The 25,631-nt window shown below is 31.6% G+C and overlaps 4 protein-coding genes and 1 long non-coding RNA gene across 6 annotated transcripts; 3 read left to right on the top strand and 2 right to left on the bottom strand.

The window, feature by feature from the left end:
• The first annotated feature begins 54 nt into the window (after positions 1–54).
• LOC135146573 (glucose-fructose oxidoreductase domain-containing protein 2-like) lies at positions 55–5,585 on the top strand. Its single transcript, XM_064078693.1, has 10 exons — positions 55–118; positions 201–289; positions 368–542; positions 617–687; positions 1,388–1,510; positions 2,842–2,929; positions 3,067–3,173; positions 3,322–3,471; positions 4,486–4,599; positions 5,436–5,585. Exons 1-10 carry the CDS (start codon positions 82–84, stop codon positions 5,583–5,585), a joined length of 1,104 nt encoding a protein of 367 aa, XP_063934763.1. The 5' UTR covers positions 55–81.
• A 418-nt stretch (positions 5,586–6,003) lies between these two features.
• Positions 6,004–7,061, bottom strand: LOC135146641 (myotrophin-like). 2 transcript variants are annotated; one of them, XM_064078770.1, is made up of 4 exons: positions 6,968–7,061; positions 6,542–6,666; positions 6,408–6,480; positions 6,004–6,111 (listed from the first exon to the last, which is right to left on the bottom strand). In XM_064078770.1, the coding sequence occupies exons 1-4, from the start codon at positions 7,031–7,033 to the stop codon at positions 6,022–6,024; spliced, it is 354 nt and encodes a 117-aa protein (XP_063934840.1). In that variant the 5' UTR covers positions 7,034–7,061; the 3' UTR covers positions 6,004–6,021. The 2 variants fall into 2 exon arrangements, with proteins under 2 accessions (XP_063934840.1, XP_063934841.1); XM_064078771.1 differs by having other exon boundaries at positions 6,542–6,635.
• Positions 7,062–17,544: 10,483 nt separating this feature from the next.
• Positions 17,545–20,070, top strand: LOC135146618 (transmembrane protein 209-like). The gene is made up of 16 exons (XM_064078743.1): positions 17,545–17,624; positions 17,741–17,885; positions 17,941–18,169; positions 18,222–18,291; positions 18,347–18,433; positions 18,492–18,567; positions 18,623–18,713; positions 18,765–18,821; positions 18,873–18,969; positions 19,020–19,063; positions 19,127–19,324; positions 19,376–19,487; positions 19,546–19,670; positions 19,726–19,799; positions 19,851–19,929; positions 19,992–20,070. Exons 3-15 carry the CDS (start codon positions 18,002–18,004, stop codon positions 19,921–19,923), a joined length of 1,272 nt encoding a protein of 423 aa, XP_063934813.1. The 5' UTR covers positions 17,545–17,624; positions 17,741–17,885; positions 17,941–18,001; the 3' UTR covers positions 19,924–19,929; positions 19,992–20,070.
• LOC135146617 (uncharacterized) lies at positions 19,884–23,900 on the bottom strand. The gene is made up of 22 exons (XM_064078742.1): positions 23,846–23,900; positions 23,598–23,693; positions 23,461–23,531; positions 23,304–23,371; positions 22,735–23,248; positions 22,614–22,672; positions 22,461–22,562; positions 22,314–22,407; positions 22,178–22,250; positions 21,985–22,125; positions 21,808–21,931; positions 21,589–21,757; positions 21,453–21,533; positions 21,248–21,402; positions 21,108–21,194; positions 21,007–21,058; positions 20,846–20,943; positions 20,606–20,785; positions 20,450–20,548; positions 20,324–20,395; positions 20,115–20,273; positions 19,884–20,053 (listed from the first exon to the last, which is right to left on the bottom strand). The coding sequence occupies exons 2-22, from the start codon at positions 23,648–23,650 to the stop codon at positions 19,946–19,948; spliced, it is 2,559 nt and encodes an 852-aa protein (XP_063934812.1). The 5' UTR covers positions 23,651–23,693; positions 23,846–23,900; the 3' UTR covers positions 19,884–19,945.
• A 502-nt stretch (positions 23,901–24,402) lies between these two features.
• LOC135146619 (uncharacterized) lies at positions 24,403–25,088 on the top strand. The gene is made up of 3 exons (XR_010283887.1): positions 24,403–24,569; positions 24,669–24,743; positions 24,888–25,088. It is a non-coding gene; the product is annotated as an uncharacterized LOC135146619 (long non-coding RNA).
• The last annotated feature ends 543 nt before the right edge of the window (positions 25,089–25,631 follow it).

Raw genomic sequence — 25,631 nt, 5'->3', positions numbered from 1 at the left:
GCTATTTCATAACCGAAACAGTGGCCTTGATCTGATGATGAGTCAGCGTTAGAGCGCAACTGTGTAACTTTAGAACTGCGTATGACACAAACGGAATTACCCAAGATTGGCATAATAGGTTTTCTTATACTGAAGCTTCTACAATACATTAGACTAAGCATTTAGTTTTATTCGCATATTAAACGTTGTTATAAGTATAGGCGCCGGATGGGGAGTTCGAGTTCAAATTCCGGCCTTTAGGGCTTCTGGATTTGTTATTACTGCGTTATGGAGTCGTGACAAAACAAAAGTAATAAAAAATATAAAATTAAAAATAAACCTTTTAACAAACACTCCACAAATTCTTAACATATATATATTATAAAAGGCTTTAAACATCGCTAAAGAATTGGATATCCCGTTTTCTACTAACAAAGTAGAAGAAATTTTATTAAGCCGAGAGGTAGATCTAGTTTGTATTTCTACACCTCCTCACCTTCACTGTGGAATTGTGGCTAAAGCTATCACTGCCGGAAAACATGTGATCTGCGAAAAGCCGGCAGGTCACTATAAACTTTTACTTAACATTACAGATCAAGCTTTATAACCTCTTCTTTCTTACCATCAAAATTCAAAGCTTTAAATTTATCGCAAGCTCGGAAAATGTTAAATTCTTCAAAGTATTACCCCCAGCTTCTTTCAATAATAGTAATAAATTAATTGCTGTATTGAATAATTGGATTACTAATTTAAAAAAAAATTTAACGGTGAGATCACAATATTCGTACGTCCAATCAAATTTACTTTCTTTAGCTGTAACGTAATAAATTAATTCCAAGTTAATTAATAAATTACAGTAAATCTTACATACTACTAATTATTAGTTATAAATTAGTAAATTTGCGTTTTGTATGTGAACTGTTTCTCTTTTACTTAAAAGTAACTTTTGCTTTGTTTCCATAAACTAACATTTTTATGAAAATTAAAAATTTATATTAATAAATTTGTATAATAAATACCTAAAGTTATTTCTTTATTACTTTTAATATATGAATAAAATGGGACTTATCCTACATAATTACATTTTTTACAATTTATTACAACTGCCTTTACTTACACTTAATCTCAGCCAAGACAAAAAAAGGTCGTTGCTGTGGTTATACATACATAAAAGAATTAATAGTCTTTTTATGATCTTCTAAAGTATTTATTATAATCTTTTTGTTTTGATTTATATAACAGTGCCTTATGTAAAAGTTGAGATTTAAATTTATATATAGTTAAATTTCCAAAGTTAATTCTATTTTTGTTTTGTTAGAGAATTACAAAATAATTTAAAATTAATTTGTTTTTTTTTTTAAAATTTTTTTTTATAAAACAATTTTTAAGCTATATAAAATCTTTTTAGGACCATGAACTTCGATTTTTACCGGCCATGGCCAAGATGAAGGAGCTCGTGACTGCTGGCTACTGTGGAAATCTGCTCGTTCTTAAAGCAGACGTGAGCATGAGTTCCCTTATCAAAGGAAAAGTATTACAATTCTTTTGGAAATTCTTATTGCGAAGTTTATGATTTTAAGAAATTATGTATACGTCGCGATCGTAAACTTGAAATTCGTTATTTTATTACCGTTTTTCTCTTTTTATTACTATGACGGTTACTTTTCTTACAACTTTTGTGAGTATTTCTTTTTTTGTTTTATTTTTAAAGTCTGCCTTGCGTTATTTTTATAGGCGTCTTGAAATTGATTAATTATATAAACTGATTAATTTAATAAACGTTGCATACGAAGTGTATAGAAAAGTTTCAAAATTTAAACTTTTGGAATAACAAAGTAACTATGCTTACAATAAAACTTTAATTAAGTTATTGTTACTTACAAAAAAGTACAACGTCCACTAATTTTAATTTTTTTCTCCAACGACTCAGCTTTCAACTTGTTGGCGCATGAGAATGCTCTCTTTCGTAATTGCATTCTATCATTTTTCAGAGTATTGATTGGTTTTCAAGCTTTATAGCCATGTTAAGATAAAATCCAACACTTTTTTAAAATCTTATGATATTTTCTAAGTTTATAAAATTAATTAACGAACTCTTTTTATGGAAGTTTCTATTATAAAAGTAAATATTATTATAATAATATAAAAAATAATCTTTTTATATATTTACTATAGTTTACACATTAAAAAAAGCGTCCTTGAAACAAAAATTTTATTACTAATAAAAACAGATTTCTAATTTTCTTTTAATATTAGTTTACTGTATTGTTTAACTTTACTTTGTTATTATTCTATTTATAAACTTTTTTTAGAAAAATTAAAAGATAAACTCTTCACTATTTTATATTATCGTAAACTTTAAACATCGTTATCGGCGTAAACAGTCCCCATGGACACTCATGGATCAAATAGTTTTCGCTTTTGGTTGGATATTTAAATTTATAAAACCTCTTTATACTGCAATCTTAACCAATGATAATAAAGTATGGTGAGTTCATAGTTAAGTGATGATGCTGACAACCAATGGAAGCGCCTACTCGCTTAAATATACAACGTGAAGTACAACTTTTTTTTAATGACTAAATAAAGGAACCACAATTCTTTACTTTTTAGTACATGTAACCAATTACATTTTTTCGAATGTTTCTATAAACTATTGTCACCTATAAGATAAAAAAAAATTAAACACCGACTCTTGTGGTTTTTTATTGGCTATTATAATATCTCATAAATTATGAAAAGTTAAACAAATTTTTTACTCTCCCTTTTCAAGAAAAATTTTTATGTTCTGTATCGGGTTTTGCTTACTTTTACTCTGCTAAACGCGACTTTTTTAGTCACCAGCTTTCATTACTTTTTTAGTATAACTGGTGGTGTGACGAATCGCTGGGCGGAGGAGTGCTTGGTGCTGTGGGTTCTCATATAATTGATGCTTTTTATTTTTTAACAGGTTGTATATAAGAACTAAAAAAAAGGAAATATAATAAACTGTTATTAAACTTTTATTATAATCATATAAACCAAAAAAAAACTTCTGTACTGTTATAATTATAAATCTATTAAAAAGTTGCGTGATTTTTTTACTAGGCTTGCAGGCTATAGAGGTGTTGGGAGTGCTAAGAACATACAAAAAAACAACCAAGAAGATTAAAGACTTTAGACATATTACTAGCGATGACTATTGTGCTTGTCAAGTTATTACATTATTATTGTTGTTATTATTATTTTACAAAGTAAACTCATACTTAAATCTCTTTTTCAAAACCTGTTAACCTTAATAGCCCCTAACAATAATAATTTTTATTATAAATTTAAAATATTTTTTCCCTATTTTCATTGCAGTTAACGTATGAAAATGAAGTCCACGCGACTATTACTCTGAACACTTTGTCTTACGGAAGTTACTATCACGTGGTCTCCGTCTACGGCGATCGCGGGGGTCTCGTGTTAAGAAACGGAGACTTGTACGCATGCTCGGCTGATTCTCCATTAGTTAACTATTTTAAAATTTTCATAAAAAATGATTGGCCTATATGACTTCAATTATTTTGACTGGCTAACTAAAAATTTTTTAATGCTTCATATGTATTTTCGATGTACAACTCAAGTTGTGAATACATTTATTGCGTTTATCAATTATTTTTTACGGAAATTTATTTCTTTTTTTAAAATATAATAAAAAAATTTTAAGTATGCTTTTGGTTTTCTGATTTATTAACACTGATTGAATTTCTGTGTACAATTTTTAATGTAAAAATATATAAGAATATTACAGAGCACAGTTAATATTGAAAACTTTGCTGAAAATTTTAATTTTTTTTATTATTTTAAAAATATTTAACAATATATTGTGTTTTACAATTTTTTAATATTAATAAACTTTTTTAAATACGTAATTTTTTTTTTAATGAAACTTAAACACGATCCACTCGTTAAGTTAAGCCTATAACAAACGGCTTTATAAAAGACAAGTTCCTTGCCAAAAGCCATCCACTAGCCAATAACCAATCACCTTTGCGCTCAGGCATCCGCCCACCAATTACTTGTCGGAAGCCATGTGAGCTTTGTACCTTTCGGAAATAGTCTCGAGAGCCATATGGGCTTTTTAATATAAAAAAAAATCGCTTAAAATATATAATATACTCAATCTATAAATTTAGTTTATTTTTTTTATGTAAATTAATTCTATAAATTTAAAAAAAAAAGTAAAAAGCTGAAAACTTTTCAATTTGTAAAGAAAAAAAAAACGAACAAAAAAATAATAGAGATCAGAACATTTTGCAATTTTCCGCTACTAAAATTTACTTTAGGCGTTGTGTAATTTTTAAAATTTTACATTATTATAATTTTTAAATATATATATTTAAGTAAATTTTATTGTAATAATTTCTTTAATATAATTATTTTTGTTAAGTCCCTTTCCAGGGGCGCTTATCTCTTATCTTTCAAACGAATTCATTTAAAATGTTAAAGATTTATAAATTATAAAATCTTTTTTTTTTAAAGGAAGAGCTAATCGTAGGCAGCTCGAATACCTCGCAAAGTTCTCCTTTTGCTAAAGGGACGGAAGTTATGATCAGTTGCCTCAAAGAAGCTTTCTTAAAAAAGGACTTTTCTATCGTAACAACTTTTATAAAAATTTAAATTTGCAATGTTCCTTATAAAAATTAGCAAATTCACCATTTTTATCATAAAAATAACAAATAAAAAATATTTTTTGAATTAACTTTAACTGCCTAAAGCCTAAAAATAACTGAATTTAAAAAATAAAAATTTCTTTACAAAAAATTAATATTATCAAATTTCAATGATGCTTTCTGCTATGTTTAGTAAAAGTTATTTTCTTTTGCAATATAAGCTATTTAAAGGAATATAATACTGAAGCAAACTTTAAATAAAAGTTAGTTAAGCTTTTTGTTTATTAAAAAATTATTTAAGGCTTTTTATATTATGATAAACTCTTATTAACAAAAAAAAGCACAAAATTTTAATAACTATATAAAGTTTTGGAAAACCTACGATGATGCTTTTATAATTATTTTCAACTTACAAGGAAAATTAAAAGATTTACAAATAAATTTATTTAATTTTCGCTTTTCCTCTGCATAACGTTCATAATAAATTAATTTAATTTTAATTTTCTTTTAAGGTGGGAACTACTGCCAATTAAAAAATTTTTATTATTCCGCTTTTATAAATTTTGTTAAATTTAATTAATTATTTAAAATCACGTTGCTTTATATAAAGTGCATCTATGTACACATAAGAAATTTTTAAATAAACTAGTTTTTCAAAATTTCAGATTAACTGCTTTTAGAATGCAAATTATTATAATTTAAAGCTTTTCTTATTTTTTTTTATTCAGTTAAAAAATCTAATCAAAAGTAAATTTTTAATAAAATTTTTATTAAATTTTTATAACTTTTTACACATATTCATTATAAACATAACAAAAGCTGCAAAATGCTGCCAACTTTGAAGCTGGATTGCACACCCAAGCAATTATTGATGGCATTAAGAAGAGCAGTTTTTCTGGTGAGTGGATCAACGTGCAGCATTTACTGGAGGACAAGCGCTCTCCCGAAACAGTTTTTTTCCACCAATAAAGTTTCTCAAAATTAAAGTTATATATTTAATTAAACTTATTCTTAAAGGTTTGTAAAAGCTGCGAAAGATTTTATAACTTAATTGTAAATAGAAATTAAATAATATATTAAAATTATCTCTAACCTAAAAACAAAGAATTTGAATTAAACTTTAAAAAAAAAAGATTGCTTTAATAATTTTTAAAAAAATTTTTTTTTAAGTTAGAAGGAAAAAAAGTTTTTGTAAACTTTGAAAGCAATATAAATATAGTAAAACTTATTTTAAAAAATTAATTTTTTTTATAGTAAAGCTCAAAAAATCAGACTTTTTTTTATATATAGATATAAATTTCTAGGTCAGCTCTTAAAAAATAAATAATAAACAAAGAAATCCACAAATTTCTATATAAATTTTCTTTTTATAGATAAAACTATGGCATTCCACAAAAAAATAGATTTAATTTTGAAGAAGTTTTTTCATTTCATCGTCCTTAGCTGCTTCTAAGAAAGTGCGGCCGTCGGGGGTCTTTCCGTGGACATCGGCACCCTGAAGTCAGAAGTCATCTGAATTACTTTTACACTTTATATTATGATAATTATACTTGGTTATCTTTTCTTTAATTAAAGGAATTTTTATTTTGATTTATTTTATAAATGAAGCGAACAGGATGCTCACAATAAAATGAAAGAAAAACTGTGCAAATAAGTTATATGATAGTAATTTACCCAGGTTAAAAAAAAACTGAAATGGAATTTAAATTTATATATAGTGATAAAAATATAGTCTAAAATATAAATTATATATTGTAAATTTTTTTTTAATAAATAGTAAAAAAGACGCACATTTTTTATCAAAACTTCAGCGCACTTAGTGTGGTTTTCAAGTACGGCTGCGCACAAAGGAGTCATGGAATAACTTTTTGTTTAAAATTAAGTGAAAATTAAAAAAAAAATCTAGAGACTTAATTTTAGTTAACCAATCTTCGGCATCAACTTTAGCTCCCTTCGAAATTAGTAAAGAAATCATCTCGACTTGACCATAATCAGCAGCATAATGTAGGGCTGTGCGGCCTTTATACATTTTATTGATGTCATTATCACTCTACATTGCCAAAAAAAAGTTTAAAATTGTTTCTTTACTATTCATAACGCAAGCAAAAAATCGTAGTAATTAGTAGAAAGTTAGCCGTCTTTGCAAAACATCTTGAAAACTTTTTTTAACATATATTGTAAAAAGTTTTTTTTAAAAATAATTTAAACACGCATTCTTTTGTTACTCCTTCTTTTAAAACAATATTTCGAAGCAACATAAAATCAATCAACGTTCAAGTCATTTACTACTCAAATAAGTTGTCCGCAAACTGCTAAGTTAACAATTAAATATATCATGCTTATTTTCATACCTTCAAAAGCTGTTCCACCTCTTTTGTAGCTCCATTTTGAACATTCCATATTATCTCATCCTCCATTTTTCTTAAAAAAAAAATTAAAACTGAAGCCCACAAGAGATTGAGGTAATACGAACAAACTGGCGTGTTGTTCCACTTTTAGATTATGGAAACTACAAACTAAGGGTTACCATAGTCATCTCACTTCTTCAAGCAAAAGAGCTAGCAGCGTATTATAATATTCATTTTAGTTATTTTGTATTTCTATTAATTGTGACATTAATAACTAAAGTTTATCTTTTTGTGCTTTGTAATAAAAGCGGATTTCTCTATTTATGCCAAACTTTTGTATAACGACCCCCACAAAGATAAAATATTTCATAGAGTGATATACCTTCTTTCAAACAAGTGTGCAAATGATATTTAATAACTTATGATAAAATTGCTTAACCGACTCGTTCAGTAAGTAAACATTTCTCTATACGGGTTAGTTTTATGCTACGCCAATGATTACAGTAATTATAGTTAAGACCATACTTTTCGCATTGTGTAAGGTAAACTTGCTGACTAACTGGTTTTTACGCACATAATAATAAAATATACTCTAATCATACAACTTATGTCCTATATGACAGTTTTATATTAAAGGGTTTTCCTGTTGCTCTTTTGAAAAAAGTTAGTTAATATAACAATTTTAAGAAATTTTAGTTTCTCTAGTCGATGGTTATTATTCCTAAAAAAACCTTTTGCAGTTACGTACCTCATTATACGGTCCCACGGCAGATGCCTGCACTGCAATCAAATGAACTATATCTAAAACATAACTCAAACTTTTAAAGGTCGTGTAGGTTTTTGGGTAAATATATCATTTAATAGCCAACGCTTAAACTAAATAATTATATTTGTGGCTCTACAGCGTAGTTAAATATGTAAATAAATAAAAAACTTCTAGTAAACAAATAATAATATTAGCGACCTATTTATTATTTTACGTATTAGTCGCCCTTTGGAGTTGCTTGTGAGAATAATATCAAATAACAATCTTTTTAATATATAATTAGCATACTCGTCAAAAGAACTGAAATAATGATTAAAGTATTCAAAATGTATATAATTATAATAAAGTTAAAGTAGTTCGGTAGCTAGGAACTGGCAACGTAATAGTAATAAACTAGGTAAATAAAGCTTTAATTCAAGTTTTCCAATATATTATACTGAAGTGGCTTATCTGATGATATCCTGACTGCTATTCAGGATACCATTTTGTCACCTCACCATGAAATAATGTCTTTAGATATTTCAGCCTTATATACTTCCATTCCTATTATGGAAGCATTCAGGGTAATTAAAAAATATATTCTAGAGCATTATGGACCAATTCAGGGTGGTTTGCTTGTAGAGGCTCTTCATTTAATTCTAAATACAAGTTATTTTGAATTCTATGATAAGCTATTTAATCTAACATGCTTTCATATAATTAAATCGGAAGTAATACCCACGAGTGTCGATCTCTATTAGAGATGATCTAATAGACAAAATTCCTATACGTTGCAATATTTAGTTTTCATAACTGCATTGAGATTAAAGTTAATTTTTCATTTTTTAATAGTTATGTGTAATGATCGAACTATCCAACTAATAATAAAAGCTTTAGTAAATATATACAGACAAATTATTTTTACGAGTAAATGCTATAAAGTTTAGTGACCTTTTTGCTTTGAACTATCATGTTTGAATAATGTCTCACGTTAAGAATTAAGCGAATATAGAATTTTCGATTATAAAATGGAGGTACTCTCTTTTTTTTTGTTCATGTACATGGTGAAAAAAAAGTATACATCTTCTTAAATGGGTTAAATTGTATAAGGATTTCATTTTAAATCTACACTTTTTCGAATAACAAACGCTGAAAAATAAGACAAGCAAGCTTGTGCTCCTTTAAGAGCTTCTCCTTCTTTATTTATCTTTTAGTTATCAATTCACTAGTAAAAATAAAAAAATGCCAAAATTAAAAAAAAAAACATAATTTGGTTTATTGCATTTAGTAAATTTGCATATTCCCCCTATGTAAGAGCCCTATTAAAAAAATTGATGAAATAACTTTTCCGTATATAAACGCTAATTCATTACTGTAAAATAAAAAGATAAAAAATTTAAAAACGGTTTCTCTTAAGAAACCCCTTGTTCCACTTTGAAATTGTTTTATCTTGTCGTTAGCTTTTTTTAAATTCTTGAGACCCCGGAGTAAAATCACTAATAAACTCTTCCATCCTAGATTGCTAACGAAATAGCGCCATTACTTTTAGTAAAATCTTAACAATTGTGCTTCATATCTACATAAAAAAGTCAGATTTTACCACAACGTCTAACATTGAGCTACAAGTAAAAGTGTACAGCCTGCAAAACGACTACCATTCCTCATATGATAAAGTTATAAATCTTATTTCTTATGTATACCGGCCCCTTTCACACAACGAATTTTTAATTTTTATTCAGTTTTTTTGGCTTCAAATATGTCTGTTGTATAAAATAAATTTATAAACATAAAAATCATTTTTTTACTTGGGTAAAATTCAGCATAAACGCGCATTATAGCCTCCATGATATTCAAATAGATACCCAACTAAAATTTCGTGTTAAAAAACAAGCTCCAATTATTAGGCTTTAAAAGTTTTATTTGCTAGCTTAAGCATGATTTATTTAAACAGGAACTGTCATAAATAAGTAAACACCTTTTCATTTGAAGCTACTTTCTGAAAAGTCTGCGATCACTCCTGATTGAGAACTCGAGTATATAAATAACAAATTCATATAAATTTATGTCAAACATATATTAAGAAGCTGTTTAGCTGCATTCTAAGGCCTTAAAAAGCCATGAAGAGATTTTTATTTACAATAATAGTATAAGCCTAACGGTTAATACAAATGGTTTCTCAAACAACGCTTTTTAAAGCTGGGACGAAAATATTTTTTAGTAAAGTGAGACTACTAGTTGTATAATATGATTATATATATTTCTTTATATTTTGTAACTATACGTTAATGGCTTCGCTTAAATGTTAGCGTTCACTGACGCTATTAGAAAGTTAGCTTTTTACCTAGTTGATTTCACTTTTCCTTACTCTCTACCTTATTAAAAATAAAATAAGTGAATTAATTATTCTTTAACCAAACCAATCAAATTTTAGTAGTAGTAACATAAGGAGGTATAACTCATCGACACCCGCGCGTTGATAACTACATATGCAAGAGTAATCGGTTTCCATCACTCTAAAAAAAAAGGTTCTCTTCGGATAAATTCTTTTTTAAACCCCGTCTTACCCGCTCACAACTTAGTAGACCGACTTCAAAAAAAAAAACTTCTAAGCAGAGACAAAAAACCAGAAAAAGAAAAATTCATTAAGCTTCACATAGGGGATTTAAAGTATAATAGCGTTTATTACTAGTCTATTTCAATCGAGTTTAATTTAATATAAAAAAGGATGTCAGACACTTACGAATATCTTTGTAGGGGCAAAGGATTTTTAAAAAGTTTTTACCAGTTGTTGCGTTGCTTCTTCCTTGTTCTATTTTTAAAAAGGTTATACATTTACTGTACTTGAAAAATTTACTTGCTTCTCGTTTAACCTTACTTCCTAAGGCATTATCTTAAAAAACAAAATAACGTATGTTTTATCGTTTAACTGTTATATTTATCTTGGTTCTACTATTCTTTACAATTATTTCATACAAAGTCTTAAGTCAAGAAATTTTACTTTTCTCACGCCTAGTGTACGTATATTAAGAGTAAGGCACGTTATAAACAAAAAAAACTCTATTCGCCCTTTTTGTGGCAAACAAATATTTATAATTTTATTAATAAATTATGTACAGAGCAATAAAAGTAATTTACATTTCTTTCAATTAAGGTTACTTAGAAGTTTTTCTTTTAATAAACAATCACTCCCCATATAAGAAACTGAGTTTAATGCTTCTAAAAGTTTTTCCTTCGTTATAAAGCAATCATTATTTTGGAGAGTTTCATTACTTATAAGATTCTTATGAATATGATAATCAACACTTTTGCTATTGAAAATATCTTTTAACGAATTATATATTAAATCGCATTTAAATTCTTCTTCTGAATCTGAACTGGTCGCCAACTTATCATCTTCCACGACTTTCTTATTCTGAACTTTATTGTAATTTTTCTTTTTCAAATTTAGATGTGGGGGCTGGAAATACTTTCTAACGTTTGCCTTAACGGGTGTGGGCTGGAAGGAAAAAGAAACTTTAACCAGAGTTTTTAATCGTTCCTATAAATTAAAAAAAACTCATAATACTAGAAAAAATAAATTAAATAGACTCTTATTTCAATAATATATACTTTTACAATTTAAAAACGTTCTTATTTTCAGTAAGTTTTAAGAGTTAAAATTTAGTTAGTACTTAATAAAAATAAGATTAATTAAACATTTATAGTAAATAAAGAATTTTTGATAAAAATAAAATTTTTAATTTCATTTATAAAACTACTATTAAGCTGTATTTATTTATTATTATTATTACCTACATTATTTTAATTTATTCATTTATAAAACTACTATTAAATTGTATCTATTATATTATTACTTTTACTTACATTAATTTAGGAAGTTATTATTATTATTATTATTATTATTATTATTATATGACAAAAGTGAAGGACCTTTACTGTTTTTTTTATAAATTTAACTGCTAAAGGGTCAATCTTATCAATATTATAACGCTTAGCGATGGTTTGTAGTCGAGCTTCTAGCAAAGAAAAATTCGGCAGTCTAATAGTATGAGTATAAATAAGTAACTTTTATGTAAACGTTTCAAGGATAATTTTTAAAGACATATACCTCCTCAAAATTCATAAATTTAATATGTGGAAAAGCGAACTTAAAAATACTACAAAATAATTAAAGCTTTTATGTAATATAATATTGTAATTGCTATCTCGTTTTTTCTTATAATAAGCAACTATTTGTGGCGGTCTTATAACTTTGAGATTGTAAAGTGCAATGACCAATTATCATTAATTAATAAAAGTAATAAAAAAAATATATGTAAATTCGAAGAATCTCTTAAGAAATTATCCTAACTGAAATAAAGCTCTAATTATTCTTTAGATCTAATAAAGAGTTAAAGTTAAAGTTGATAAGATAATTAAGTGAGTTGACTAAATACTAAGTTAAATATTTATCTCACACAAAGGTCAAAGCTCCGAAAATTTTAATAACAAAAAGTGTATACTCGAAATAAGCAGTGCCGAAAAATATAAAAAAATTAAAAATTTAATGTTTCAAGGCAAGACCAAACAAATTATATACTAACTTTCTATAATATTAAACAAACAATAAAATATAAAAATTATTACGTGCCTTAAAGTGTGCGCACAAGACAAGGAATAATTTCCAAAGTTTCTAATAATATAATCTGTAGTGACACAAAAATTTGGTAATAAATAAGTAAAAAAAGCTACTTTAGTACCATATATTTTCTCTTCTCTATCACTTTTACCATAAAAACATTCAAAATTTCCTGGTATTTTCTACACAAAATAGTAGTATAGAATATTCTAAATATTTATAAAATATTCATATTTACTTTAGTTTTTAGCAACTCACTAATGTTAGAAGAACAGTCAGAGTTAATTTCCTCGTAAAAAGGATATACAAATCTCTCTTCTCCTATAATAATTTCGTAAAAAAGACACATATTTGGGTATATGCATAGTATTGTTGTACTTTGTTCCATGGTCTAGTTAGTTATTATGAAAATTGCCACAGCTAACTAATAAGCAAATTTTAATTTTAAAAATATTAGGATAGATAGCAAGTACTATTTATATACAGAATTTGAGGAATTAAAATCACAGTTCCCTGTGGAGGACCATAGCGCTTTGGGCAATAGTAAAGAAGGTAAAACGTAGCGCGATCTTGAATTCCATGGGGTTGATTATTAGGCCATCAGTCAAAAGTTATTTGAAACGCTTTGACAAGTTTCTTTTTGGTTATTTAGTAATTGCAAAGACCTTCTCCAATTTATATAAAGTTATTAGCGCTCAAGTAATTGGCAAAAGTATGATAATTATCACCCGTTTTGACTGCCCCCCGTACAACTTATAAGAAAGTAAGCGAAAGATAGGCAGCGATGCTAAAATTATGCTAATTTTTAAGCGTTTGGCAAAATGTAACAAAACCAAGAAGTCAGGTAGAATATAATAGAAAAATATTGTTTAAAACGAAGTTCCAATTAAATTAACGTACAGGAGGAAAATAATTTACCGAGTATATGTATGGAAGAAGATGAGACGGCAACGCAACCCAAGTAGAAAGCTTTCGCAAGGTGGCGTTCGGAATGCTCGCTTTTTAAAAGTTATGTCAAATGTGACTCTGAAGAGCAAGAGTAAGCGAGAAAAAGGAGATGGCAGGTTATCTTTTAGTACTTCCCATTAGGACGAAAAGTATCGTATAGGTGCTTACCGGCGGAGGGCCTTCGTGTCTAAGGCGGGAGTCCTTCGGCTTTAAATAGTGTTGCCGACCTTTAAAATTATAGGCAACCAAAGAAGTTTTTACTTCCTATAATGCAAGATATTAGCCTATCTGACCACGATGGTAATTTATAAGCCTTTTTAGTGCTGTAAATGCTTTATTATTTTATTATACCTAAAAAGCCGTGTCCATCTTGCATCCCACGAGGTATCGTAGTCGACAGTCTAATATTTTATCAATCTGACTAACGCTAATTTACTAAGAAAATAAAATTTTAAATAGTAAATTCTTTAAATAGTAGGCTCTCTATATATAAAACAATTTTAATTGATTTATTAGATATTATTAAGAGTAGATTTAGTTATCATATAAGTTTTGCATACAAACCGTTTATCGCTGTTCTATAGGTAATTGGTATACCCCATTTCGCGTTTATTTGTTCTCGGCATAACCCTGTTAAATTCTTTGTGACCGATTTAGTAAATCTTTACCTTTCTGCAAGCAAAATAAAAGTAGGCCAAAGTAAAAGTTTTTTTTTAGTGTCATTCTCTTAAAAGAGATACACATTTTACGTGGAGAGGAAATTAAAATTTGTAAGAAACAACAGCTTTATTAAGGTAGGATTATTGTTAACAACTTATTTTTGAAACCATGAGAATAAATGTAAGTTCTGAAACAACTTTATACTCGTATGTGTTAAGCGAGATCAATAAAACTTACCATTTGTACTTTCATTATCTAAACTCAATTATATTTATTGTTTAATAAGGTAAGATAATAGGAATGTCTTCATAATGTAATATTTCAGTTAAATTTAAAGCTAAGTAAATAAACGGCGATGGTACTATATAAATAGCTCTTTATCTAAAGATATCATAAGGATAAAATGCATTAAACCTTTTTATCTCAATGACAACTATTTTTTATTTATATAATATGGGAAGACAACTTTATTGATAGTCTCTGATTTTCATATCAACTGTTATATCTCTATAAGTAGGGACTTTTCTTTAATTTTATCGACAATATTTGTAGAAAATTCGGTTTTTAAATGATGGGCCAAGGATGCTAGTTTACTTTATATTACCAAACATATCTTTCGGTTCAACTAATTATTACACCAATCACTTATTATGACATAATTTTGGGTATTTAATGCAATCGTTCTTCGCACAAAGCTTTTCCTGTTAATTTTTTCTTATAACTTTTTAAGGCCCTTCCACTGGTTATCAAGAGCAGTTCTCGCTTTTACCTGAGAAAATAGGCGTTTTATAAAAGTGAATGCTCATTAGAAATCCTTAAGGTATCGAACCTCACAACTTTATGGGGCCTCTTACTTTATAACTAGGTAATACTTTTGTGAGGCAAAGGGGTGGTAAATATTCAAAATTGACCAAAACCGAAAGGTCAGTAAAATCTGTCATAACAATATGCTTTTCAAAATTTTAATACCACGTAATGCCCGAACTACATTAATTAAATATAAAACGTTTATATGCTTTTTAATTATTTATTGCTCAAAGGTTTATTTCAAAAAACAGTACATATAAGAAGAAACTTACCATTAATAAGCTGACCTTATAAATTTTGGTTAAAAACATCTCATTGTAGCTAGGTTAAGGCAAGTAACTGCACATTATATTAAGAAATGTGACCAAGACGCTCTGTATATAATTCGGAAGCTGTTCTTGGCCCTAACAATTCCTCTACTCTACTATATTTTTTTATTTATAAAACATATTCTCAGATAAATAAGAAAGGAACAAATATTGTGATTTGACCTTAATCATATTTATCTCATACCATTTAAAAATTTAATCTTGAAAAATGACGCCCCCATTGGTTTTAATAATGATTTCTAGGTTGGGAGCTCAGCTATAGAAACCCTCTGCGGGTCTATAACTTACCGGCAATAACCTTCTCGTATCAAGGGAGACAAAACAAGCTTCTACGCGTCATTACGGAACAATGCTTTACACCAAGATCTCTAACTTTACCGCTTTTAAAGTATTGCCATTACCCCTACTAAGCGTTTATTCAGCACACCACTCTATTATCAAGAGAAGAGATCAGTTACGAAATTATGTACCAGTGGATGGCGCAATTTAAGTATTTACTAAAGGTTAGCAGCTAAGTAAAATAGATATATGTTTGCTTTGGCACGAGCATGAATCTAATTTATATGCTACTCCCCTGTTAAGAGCTCTCTTAAGTTGTCGTTTTTGTCGTAATTAACCGCAACTCCAAAAGAGGGCTCCTCTACTCAAGTTCGACATTTTTTGACCCTTTAATTGCTTAAAGTGGATGTACTCAAAACTATTAATTCTTTGGTCCTATCTCCTTTATTTAGGATTTTCTCTTTCATACTTATGATATGAGCTTACCTTATGAGTCGTATATTGTTAAGAATTAAAAGTCGTTAGGATTCTATGAAGTAATAAAGCGCGCCAAAATTACAAATGAAAAAATTATTAGTAAAAATGTAAATTAGATTAATAAGTTCAATTTATTATAAACGCAATAATAATATATGTAAAAAGGAAGGAATTAGCCATTAAAACTGAGAAAGAAACTTAGAAAACAAGAAGATTAAAATCAGAACCAAGATCATATAAAGGAGAGGAAAGACACGCTTTCACTGTAAAGAATATGACAGGGATCAAGAAGCTCTACCGGGCGCAAGACTTTTATCGGTTGTTGACCCCAGGCTACACGAAAAATAGCTGTTCGAGGTGATTTGCTCAAACTTACACACATTTTACTATAGTACACATAATTAAAGTTGGCACCACTCTCGCAAAATTATTTTTATTTAGTTTTATTTACCTTAGTTTTTTTTTGGGTTTTTGTGTAAGCATGTTGCTTGTTTATATATTATATTGCAGGATATAAATGGAATAAACCTTTAAGGAGTGAACTGACAAAACATTTTTCTAACAAAAGGCTATAAAATAAATTTTTGTAAAGTTTAGAGATTTTTAAAACAATTTATTAGTATATAATTTTTTATAGGCAAATTCGTTTAAAGGTTAAATTCCATATTTTAAATAAAAGGCCTCTTATTTCTCTTTCTATAATCTGTTTTAATCTCTCGATTTAAAAGTTATTTGCCCGTTGCCCATGAAGTAATAGTCTACATGTGCCTACTATAAGGCCTTGAAATTTACTTTTGTTACCGTTAACTTTTGAAATAAAATTTTTATAGTAAATAGTAAGCATACTAGCTCCTTTGTCGGTAACGACTTTTTTTTAGAAGTTCTTGCCTATTTTTAATATATTCTATTTTTTCAAACTCTGATTTTACTTAAAAAAGGCAGTTTTATATATAAATGCAGTATTATCCAAATATTTTCAATTGTTTACCTATTTACCATGCTCAACGATCGTGATTACTCTGGTTTAAAAAATCACAAATATTCCCCTTTAAATTTTAATTATGTTACACCGACTCATTTTTCTCGTCAGAAAACGTTTTCTCCTAGATTAAAAAGAGGTCAATATCAGAATCAGGAGATTTATCGTGTAAACTATGTTAATAAACCTACCTACGACCATGAAATTGCTCCTTCGGGTCAATCTTTTAAAAGTTCTTCGACTTTGACTTCAGAAGATTTGAGGGAAGCCCATAATCTTACAACATACACTCCTGTTAGCAAAGAATGCGTAACTCCCTCTCTTCAAGGCCCATATAGGAGCGTCTACAGCGCAAACAGAGAGCGTTTCCAATCTTCCGTACCTGAAACGTTACCGTATGCTCATTTAAAGTATGCCTTTTCTTCTAAATAAGTCCAAGTTATTTGATCTTTTACAGCAACCAAGGAAATATTTATAAAGTCTCTTCCTCTTCCAATTTCAATTCTACTTTTTCTTCCTTTAAGGAATCTCCGCTTTATCATAATAAGAAGTTGCATTTAAACTTAAAACATAACTGGGAAGTTCCTGTAAGTTACTTTATGCTGTTCACAAAACCCCATCTAACTTCAGTTTTTAGAAATTAACAGATCTTTCGAAGCTCTCTTCTAGGGAAAATTTCTTTCAACCTTTTTGTTTATATGCCGGAATTTCATTAATATTTCTAGGAATGCTTTATTTTTGTCAATATTATACCTTAGAAATTAATACTTTGGATGAATTATTTAAAAAAAAAAAAATAACTTGGCCTAAACTTGTGGGTAAGTTTTTTCTCTTTTTTTTAACCTTTAACGTAATCCTAGTGCCTTAAGTACCTTCTGCATAAATTTAATTATTTAAATAATTTCGTTTATTTATAATTTTTTTGATCTGTGAGGTTCACTTTTGAGCTTTGCCTTAATTTCCCGACTTCTTCTGTCACTTTTCTTCGGTGCCCGTTTCTCTGCGCCACTACTCTACGGCGTCCTAATCTTTGCAACTTGGTTGACTTACAGCTCTTCAATTACAATTATTTATGGGCAGTAAGTTTTAATTGCCAATCACACTAAAGGCAGTTCACTGTTAAAAACGTTTTAGTGCCGTTGAAATTCTTGGCCTGCGCATCATATTAGAGAACTCTATCCGTTTTGCAGTGGGCATGGCTATTATCTTACCTGGCTTGCTCCTGATCATCCGTTACTTTCAAGTTTCAAGTGAGTTTAAAGAAGCAGTTAGAGCAGCCCACCACTTCGACGAACTGTTCCGGAAGAGGCCCATCAGTGAGATTCCCTCGTCCCCCTCATTTAATTTAACACCTTATAAGGAGGTAACTACTTGACTCTCTTGCATATCGACCCACGTTTGATAATGCTTATTAGTGTCCTGCTCATCCCTCCAGCAGCGAGCGACTTTCAAAGTGGACCTCCTCCTTAACTCCCCAAGTACAGGGTATGCCGCGTAATAGATCCGAGCCTACTTCTACTGACTACTATTTTTTGTATAGACTCCTCTAACAAAGGCAGACCAGTGCGTTCCCCGGGAAGTCCTCCACTTACTACAGAGATTCGAATGAGTTTAAACTCCTCCACTGGTTTTATATAAAGTAGATCCAGAATAATAGCTGCCGTGCTTACAGCTCTAATTTTTAGCAGATAACGCAAACTGGGTGGCTCATGCTTCTAGCTTGGGTGATCTAGGAAGCCGGCCGTATTTAACAGCTACGAGGTTCTCTTTGGTTATAGCCTTGTATCCTGCATAAACACTGTTTATGGCACTTCAGCAATATAAGTCGCTCACGCAAAGTAAAAATGGTCACGCGGTCAAGTGCGGATCATAGCCACGTGCCCAATCCTATTTTGGCTGAAAATTTAGTACTTCAAGCTGTTTTTATATAAACTTTTTAATCTCCTATCAAAATTTAGCTCGCTGAGTTGGGGATCCAAGTTATGATGGACTTGTGGACCACCAACATGCGAACGGTCCAATAGCAAACTATTTACTGGGCACTTCCGTACTAACAATAACTACAGTGGCTCTCCAGGAAAATACTACGCAACCTGCTCGCACGCATTAAAAGTCTCGATGCTTACTTCGAGCAGCTCGGCTACGCTGCCTTTAAATGCGGCGGTAGTGTTATAGCGCCTTAAAAAAGGCTTGTTAATATTTTGATTCAACAGTTCTTTCCGAACAAAACAGACAGCTTCTCCAACGGTACGCCCAGGTGCTCCCTCCACATATTGCTCACGTGCTCTGTCGCCCTTTCTTCCGGCTGCTTCTCATACAGGACAAACACTGCTTTGAGAGGCTGCAAGTCCAACGATACTTGGATATTAAAGAACATCCTCTCTGTGCGGATTACGTCGTTCAACGCATAGCAGAGCTGGCCAACCACTCCGTTGCTCTTGGCTCCTACTGCTGGGATGCATCCGGTTTGCTGCACAAAGGACGGCCTCTAAGGGACAGCTTACCATCTGACCCAGAGGTTTTTTAACCACCGCACCTTGCTAAAGTCCAACTGCTTATCCTCGTGTAGTTGCTCTTCCATCTTTTTTGTACTTTTATGGACATTGTGACTCCTTCAAAACCTTCAAGCACACAGCCTTTCAGTTCGGAGTATGTCAGCAGCGGCCCCATCCCCTCCGAAGGCAGGCCGGCATGCACTACTATCGAAACCGGGGTCTTTATAGCAGTTTTCATAAGCAGACTGCACTAAGGACGTCTGTATCTGTCGAGTTCGGTTGGCGCCCGCCGTGCACTATCGGGTTGCCGTGCGCAGAAATATGAGTGGCGGACGAGACGAACTTTGGTCACTCTGGGAAGTGGCGGAGGTCTCATTTTGTTTCCTGCCAAACTTTGCAACCGCTTACATGCTGTCATTGACAGGGTAAAAAAAATCTCTTTCACGTATTGGTCCTGTTTGTCTATTTTGTGCAAACCCGAATGAGCGGCCAGCTAGGGTACGTGTGTGTCCCAAGCCTCTGCGCTAGTAGTACGAATCTATTTAAAAGGGGCCTGAAGTTGGCCACCAGCGGCGTTCAACTGGACTACGTGCTTAGTGCCACTGGAAGTCAGAAATACTAATTTTTAGTTTAGCAAACCTGCTTTATAAAATCTTAAAGATTTTTTTCATTTTAACTATCAACTTCCAGTCATTTTTAGTCATTTCCTCCTTGTAATGCTCCTTAAGAACGTCAATAGCCCGGCGGCTTAGCTATCAGTAGATAAAATGTGAGTGCACAACACCGTCGCTGTGTGACTATTGAAAAATGTACGTTTGTATAGAGCAGATTAGTGTGGTCAAAGTGACGACCGTACATCCGGGGAGCATCCCGAGTGTTCTGGATGCGAACACACACGCTTTGCCCAGTCTTCGCCGTTGGCAAGTCTTTATTGTTAATTTGAATAGAATCAACCACTCCGAGTTCAAGAAACTATAATAAATACATTAGCAGCCAATAAAAAAAAGGTTATAAAGTGTGACGTCTTTGTCGGGAACAACTATAGGAACGCCCGACCTCAGAGTGCCCTCCACTACCGTGACGCCCATTATAAGCTGCAGGAGCCAAACGATTCATTCCACAAGCAATGATAAACGAGGAGAGCTTACCGGATCGCGGTTCCTAAAAATCGATTCAGGGAGGATTTGCAGGACGCATGGAAACCACGCTAAGTGCGCCACAGCGCGCTTTCGCTTCTCCAGTTCAGTCTGTTTTTTTAATCGTTTAGCATATATTTCAAGGCTGTGTTGCTACGCGATCACCACCTTTCTGAATTCCATGTAGCGATCAAACAAATGATATATAATATCCGCGGTAAAAATTGTAATTTTCTTCTGCTTAGCGAGTTTTTTGGCCTCCGGATCCACAGGCACGTCAAAGGCAAGGATGCACGAGTAAAGAGCGTCCTTTTGCGTCGAGCATTTGACAACTTGCTTCTTGTGGACCTGTCATTCATCGAGTAAGCACTATCCGTTTGTTACATAAGTTGTGCTGGTAAACTCAACTGGTCCAATATCCACGCTGGAAACTGGAATCTTTGAAGTTTCAAAAAATACAAGCAAGGCCTCTAAAGCGCCCAAAGTGGAGGCCTGAGCGCAAACGCCTGACACGAACAATTTAAAGTCTAGCGAAGCATCTTCACTCTATTTAGAAAAGGCTACTCCACCCTCTTCTTGCGTCTCAAATCGATCCAAAGAGGCCTTCAGCTCATTAATAACCTAAAATAAATTATTCAGCGGCGAAATTTCTGCAACCAACTGCAACAACCTTTTCTTCTATCTCTTTTATGCGCGATTCGTCCGTATTGTCATCAATAACATACAACGGTGTTCCGGCCACTGCGCTTTCCAAATGCTAACTCAGTTGTCTAATTAATGAGCGGCGTTGCGACGAAAATAAAGTAAAACCTTTGCAAAAATTTTAACCCCCTGGGCAGCCGAGACAACTTTGTGTGAGACATAGTTCGATTTCACGCGTAGTTCACGAAGGGGCTGCGGCATGAGCAATTCCCTAATAGTTGTCCGTATTGGTCCGTCCAGACCACACAGGACAATTGTCTGACCTACTCAAGGCTCAATAACAAAGAAATCCACCTGGAAACGCTATACGAGCCTTGTTTTAAGGAGCCCTGTGATAATATTACATCGACCGTGGTGCCCAGCCCTTGCACCTTTTTGACCTCCAAAATGGTACCTTGTGATAAGTTAACCCAATAATATAAGCTAGAGTAATCCCGAATAGAAGCTACATTCTACGTTAGTTTTGAAAGAGATGCGGGTGGCCATCCACCGCTGGGTCAGCTGCACTATTAACCCCAGAAGATCCGGGATGCCCTCTCCCGTCTTAGCAGAGGTCGGCACTAAACTAACTGTTTTTTTTAAATCCTTATTCTCATAGTATAGAGCAGCATTGAAGCCCTGCACAAAAGCTTAATAGAAGATAAACACACCTCTAGGAAAGTGCCAACCTGCTCTGCTAACTGAAGGACTATCTTTGAGGCCAGCTCGTTAAAGTGTTTCTGCGCATGGCCCTTCTGGTTTTTAAAAGAGGCCCTAAACCCGGAATGGAGGCGGGGCGTCCACCCATAACACCTTCGGTTGTGTGTTGCAAAAAAGAATCTACACAGCAAACACATGGCTCGTACACGTCAATCTTATTGATAGCAACCACGAAAGGCGTTTTTCTTTTTTTTAAGATGCTGATGGATTCAATAGTCTGCTGCTCCAGTCCGTGCTGGATGTCAACAACGAGAATCGCGATGTCACAAAGAGATGACCCACGAAGTCTAAATAGAAAAGATAAACAGCGCGAAAAGGGGAAACTATGCGAGCTAATACCGAAGATTGGAAAAGGACTCGTGGCCTGGTGTGTCGATCACCAGCAAGCCTGGAACCTTCAGCTCCAGTCGGCCTACAAACGCCACGTGTCAAAGGAATGACAAAGTTATGCGCGGCGGGTACAGGTAAGTGTTACCCTGCCTATTTATAACGGCGGTCCTTTGAGCCAGTGCAGAGGTGGGGACAAACGTGGCCCCAATTTGCTGGGTAATCCCGCCTGCTTCGCCATCCTGTTTATAGGGAACTAAGGGAAAGAACAAAACGTATAAAACAAAGGGTAAACCTGAACGTTTGTAGAGCGAATGTTATCCAAAAGTTTTGTCTTTCCGGTGTCTACATGGCCGAGAACACAGCAAATAGGAGACCGGAGTGTTGCCTCTGCCGCCTACAAAAAAAAGATCACCAAAATTAAGCGTCAAATTAACAAAAGTAACACGGCTTGAGGAGGCGCTTCCGGCTGAGAAGGGCCCTTTTCAGGAGCCTTATCAGGAGAGTCTATTGCAGAAGTACAATAACACCTTTAGAAATTCTTACACTCGTCGATTAAGTAAAAGTACCGACGGTAGACGAGTCAGGATTCGAAGAGTCATAATCAGAAGCTTCCCAATCGAGGGCTTCCCAATCAGAAACCACATTCTCGACTGTAGCTTGAACAGTCTTGGTACTCACTTTTTTTTCTTCAGTTGAAAGTTCAGGGCACGCAACAGAAGCAGCAATACTCACTTCCGATTTTATTTCGACGCTCTTATTTTTCTTTTTACTGCTATAAACAACTTTCTTTTTGGTGTCGTTAATCCTTTCCAAAGCTGTCTTTTTTCCAGTGTTTAACTCGACACTCGCTTTGCCTTGAATCTCAATAACGGCAGACTTTTTCTGCGTATTTTTATTATCATTACTACTTTCTCCATAGAGTTTACTGTTTTTCTGCTTTTTAACCTTATTCGTACTTTGAAGATCTGTTGTTATTATATCTACTGACTTTTCTTCAGTTATTTCTAAAAATTCGAGTTTATTATATAAAGCTTTAAAGGTGGTAACTGTGCCCTTTTTTTGTGAGCCTTTATCTAAGAGCTAATTTTTATGTTAAAATACATATTATTAATATTTATATTATAAACAAGTTTACTTTTTGAGATTTGAACTTGTGTTTTGCATTAGAAGCATCTTCGGTCATGGTTATATCCGAATTATCTGCTACAACGATAAGGGACAAAACATACAATTAATAAATAATTCAATAAAGAAGCCTAGAAGCAGTTATCAATAGATATAATAAATATTACTATAATCATAATTAGAATGCACAGTTGCATTTAAGTTAAGCAGATTAGGTGGGAGCATTTGTGGACCGTCTCTAGTTAATTAAATAATATTTTAAAACCATAATTTTTATAAAAATTAAATGTAATAATTCGAGTACTCATCGCTAGAAGACTGATCTTTTTCCCTCTGACGTACTTTCTTTCTACCCATTCGTATAAATATTTTTATGTACTAACCATTAATAGCTGCCTTACTAATTTTAAAAAAGGTAAGTAAGAAAAAAATCTTTAAAAAAATCTATGCACAAAGGAAATAAATTACTTTTTGAGAATAAAATATACATAATTAAACAACTCAAAAAAAAAAAGACTCAGCGGCCAGAAAGTAAAAGAAGTATTTACGTACACTGTAGTAGTCAGCTAATTGAGTTCACGTGAAATTTATTATTGACTAAAATTGATTGGATCAATAATGTAAAGAAGCCAACTACCACCGCCTCATCGTTACAAAGTTGTGTGGGTTGGCCTGGATATTGTGCCATACCCTAAATGTAGCATGTAAATATTATATGATTGAGCCTTTTAATACCATGAGTGTGCTTTTACCCCTTAATAGCGCGCGCCGCATACATTTTTTCATATTCCTGTTGGCAGTCCCTGTTGTGTTTTTGGAAATAAATGTTGGTTTTTTATGTAGAGAGTGGAGGTTAAAAGCCAATATGGTTAATGTTGACTGCTTGTATTCTTATATTTTGTTTTATTGGCAGGAACTTAAGCATTTTTTAAGTTAAGAGCCTAAATATCACTACTTTAAACAGACTTGCTTTACGTTTTTCTATTTAGGTATCGATATTGTAAAGCTACACAGCTATATTTTATATATGTGGTTTAGTTATGTACGTATGGGGGTTTATTTTAAAAAACAATAAGCTTTTATATAAAAATTTATCCAAAGTTTTCTCAAAAAACAAGTTATCTATGTTGCATAAGTTTAAATCGCAAAGTACTTTACCACGTTAACACTAATGGATAATGACTAACGAATAGCCACGAGTTTCATTGCGTAGCTGAGTAAAGCCATGTCTGTCCAGAGTGTTTTGACTCGCGTATTGTCTGAGCTTTCTCTTCAGGTATTGTATTATTATTTTAAATTTTTGATTTTTTTTTTTTATTTCTTTAGTAATAGGTTTTTTCCTTGTTTTTAACTATATAACTTACAAAATGTTTAGCAAGGGAACAAAGAATCGGCATCCAAGTTTTTCTTAGATTTCCAAGATTTTATTACTAAAATTTATGGAGATAAGGTTTACACTTTTTATAAATCCTCCTATTATTAGGTGAACCCTCCTATTGTTATTATCATCCTCATAGCCTATTGATAAGTTTATATTAAAACTTTCGTTAAATTACTAATAGTTTTTAACTTTTATTCTATTTTGCTTGTATAGAATGTATCCGAAAATTCTCGTTTTGACGCTATTGATCACTTAACCTTATTGCAAAGTTCCAGAACTTATAAGCGCCTACTGGAATTGTATCATCCTAGTTCCTTGACCCTCAAGCATGTTCCGCGTTAGCAGCCCAAAGAGTTGTTCTTTAAGTTGAATAAACCAGTCGTACGTTTTATTCTTGAAATCAAATGTATATTTAACGGAACCTTAATAAAGTAAGCTTATTCTTAAACCTGCGTTAACTTTTTTTCGTGGAATTAGCAAGATCGCACAATTCCTAAATTGTAAAGTAGTTATTTTTCAAAATAAGAATTTATGTTATAAAGAATTTTCGGTTCAGTCATCAATTACTTCCATTATAATTCACGGAATAGTATTTAGCTCAATACTTTAATGCGGTATTTCCCGTAACAGCAAGTTTTATTAGCCCGTATTTTATACAATAAACATTAAAGATAAAACTTCGTAAAACAACAGCTGCAGCGTACTAAATGGAAGACTTTGATTTAAAATATGAAAGAAAACAGAACATTAAGCCTAGAAGGTCATACTTACCTTTTTGGTAATGATAGCATAGAAGAAAAAGTTTGGGGTTAAAAAAACTTAATTTTTATGGCAATTCCAGAAAATAGATTTTTTTTTTAAAATTAGTGAAGACGATTATACAGCTCTACTGTTAATTTATAGTCACTAACTGAAAGCCTTTAAAGAGCTAAAAAAATAAATATATTTTTTTAAAGA

This window comes from Zophobas morio, unplaced genomic scaffold (assembly GCF_036711695.1).
Source record: "Zophobas morio isolate AGI-343-1 ecotype UQ-CSIRO unplaced genomic scaffold, CSIRO_AGI_Zmor_V1 ptg000243l, whole genome shotgun sequence".
Lineage (NCBI taxonomy): Eukaryota > Metazoa > Arthropoda > Insecta > Coleoptera > Tenebrionidae > Zophobas > Zophobas morio.
The sequence above is the reverse complement of the archived record's forward strand: the minus strand, read 5'-3'. Positions and strand labels throughout refer to the sequence as shown.

Excerpts from the sequence above, each read along its gene's own strand:
- LOC135146573 (XM_064078693.1), top strand. The coding sequence starts at position 82 with ATGACACAAACGGAATTACCCAAGATTGGCATAATAG. Across the intron at positions 290-367 it reads GGAGTCGTGACAAAACAAAA|GCTTTAAACATCGCTAAAGA; the intron begins GTAATAAAAAAT and ends ATATTATAAAAG. Across the intron at positions 543-616 it reads GATCTGCGAAAAGCCGGCAG|CTTTAAATTTATCGCAAGCT; the intron begins GTCACTATAAAC and ends CAAAATTCAAAG.
- LOC135146641 (XM_064078770.1), bottom strand. The coding sequence starts at position 7,033 with ATGGAGGATGAGATAATATGGAATGTTCAAAATGGAGCTACAAAAGAG. Across the intron at positions 6,667-6,967 it reads AGGTGGAACAGCTTTTGAAG|AGTGATAATGACATCAATAA; the intron begins GTATGAAAATAA and ends TTGGCAATGTAG. Across the intron at positions 6,481-6,541 it reads AAAGTTGATGCCGAAGATTG|TTATTCCATGACTCCTTTGT; the intron begins GTTAACTAAAAT and ends TTAAACAAAAAG.
- LOC135146618 (XM_064078743.1), top strand. The coding sequence starts at position 18,002 with ATGGCTATTATCTTACCTGGCTTGCTCCTGATCATCCGTTACTTTCAA. Across the intron at positions 18,292-18,346 it reads CTTAACTCCCCAAGTACAGG|ACTCCTCTAACAAAGGCAGA; the intron begins GTATGCCGCGTA and ends TTTTTTGTATAG. Across the intron at positions 19,325-19,375 it reads GCTTACCATCTGACCCAGAG|TTGCTCTTCCATCTTTTTTG; the intron begins GTTTTTTAACCA and ends ATCCTCGTGTAG.
- LOC135146617 (XM_064078742.1), bottom strand. The coding sequence starts at position 23,650 with ATGGGTAGAAAGAAAGTACGTCAGAGGGAAAAAGATCAGTCTTCTAGC. Across the intron at positions 23,249-23,303 it reads ACAAGTTCAAATCTCAAAAA|CTCTTAGATAAAGGCTCACA; the intron begins GTAAACTTGTTT and ends CATAAAAATTAG. Across the intron at positions 21,195-21,247 it reads GGGTTAAAATTTTTGCAAAG|CATTTGGAAAGCGCAGTGGC; the intron begins GTTTTACTTTAT and ends CAACTGAGTTAG.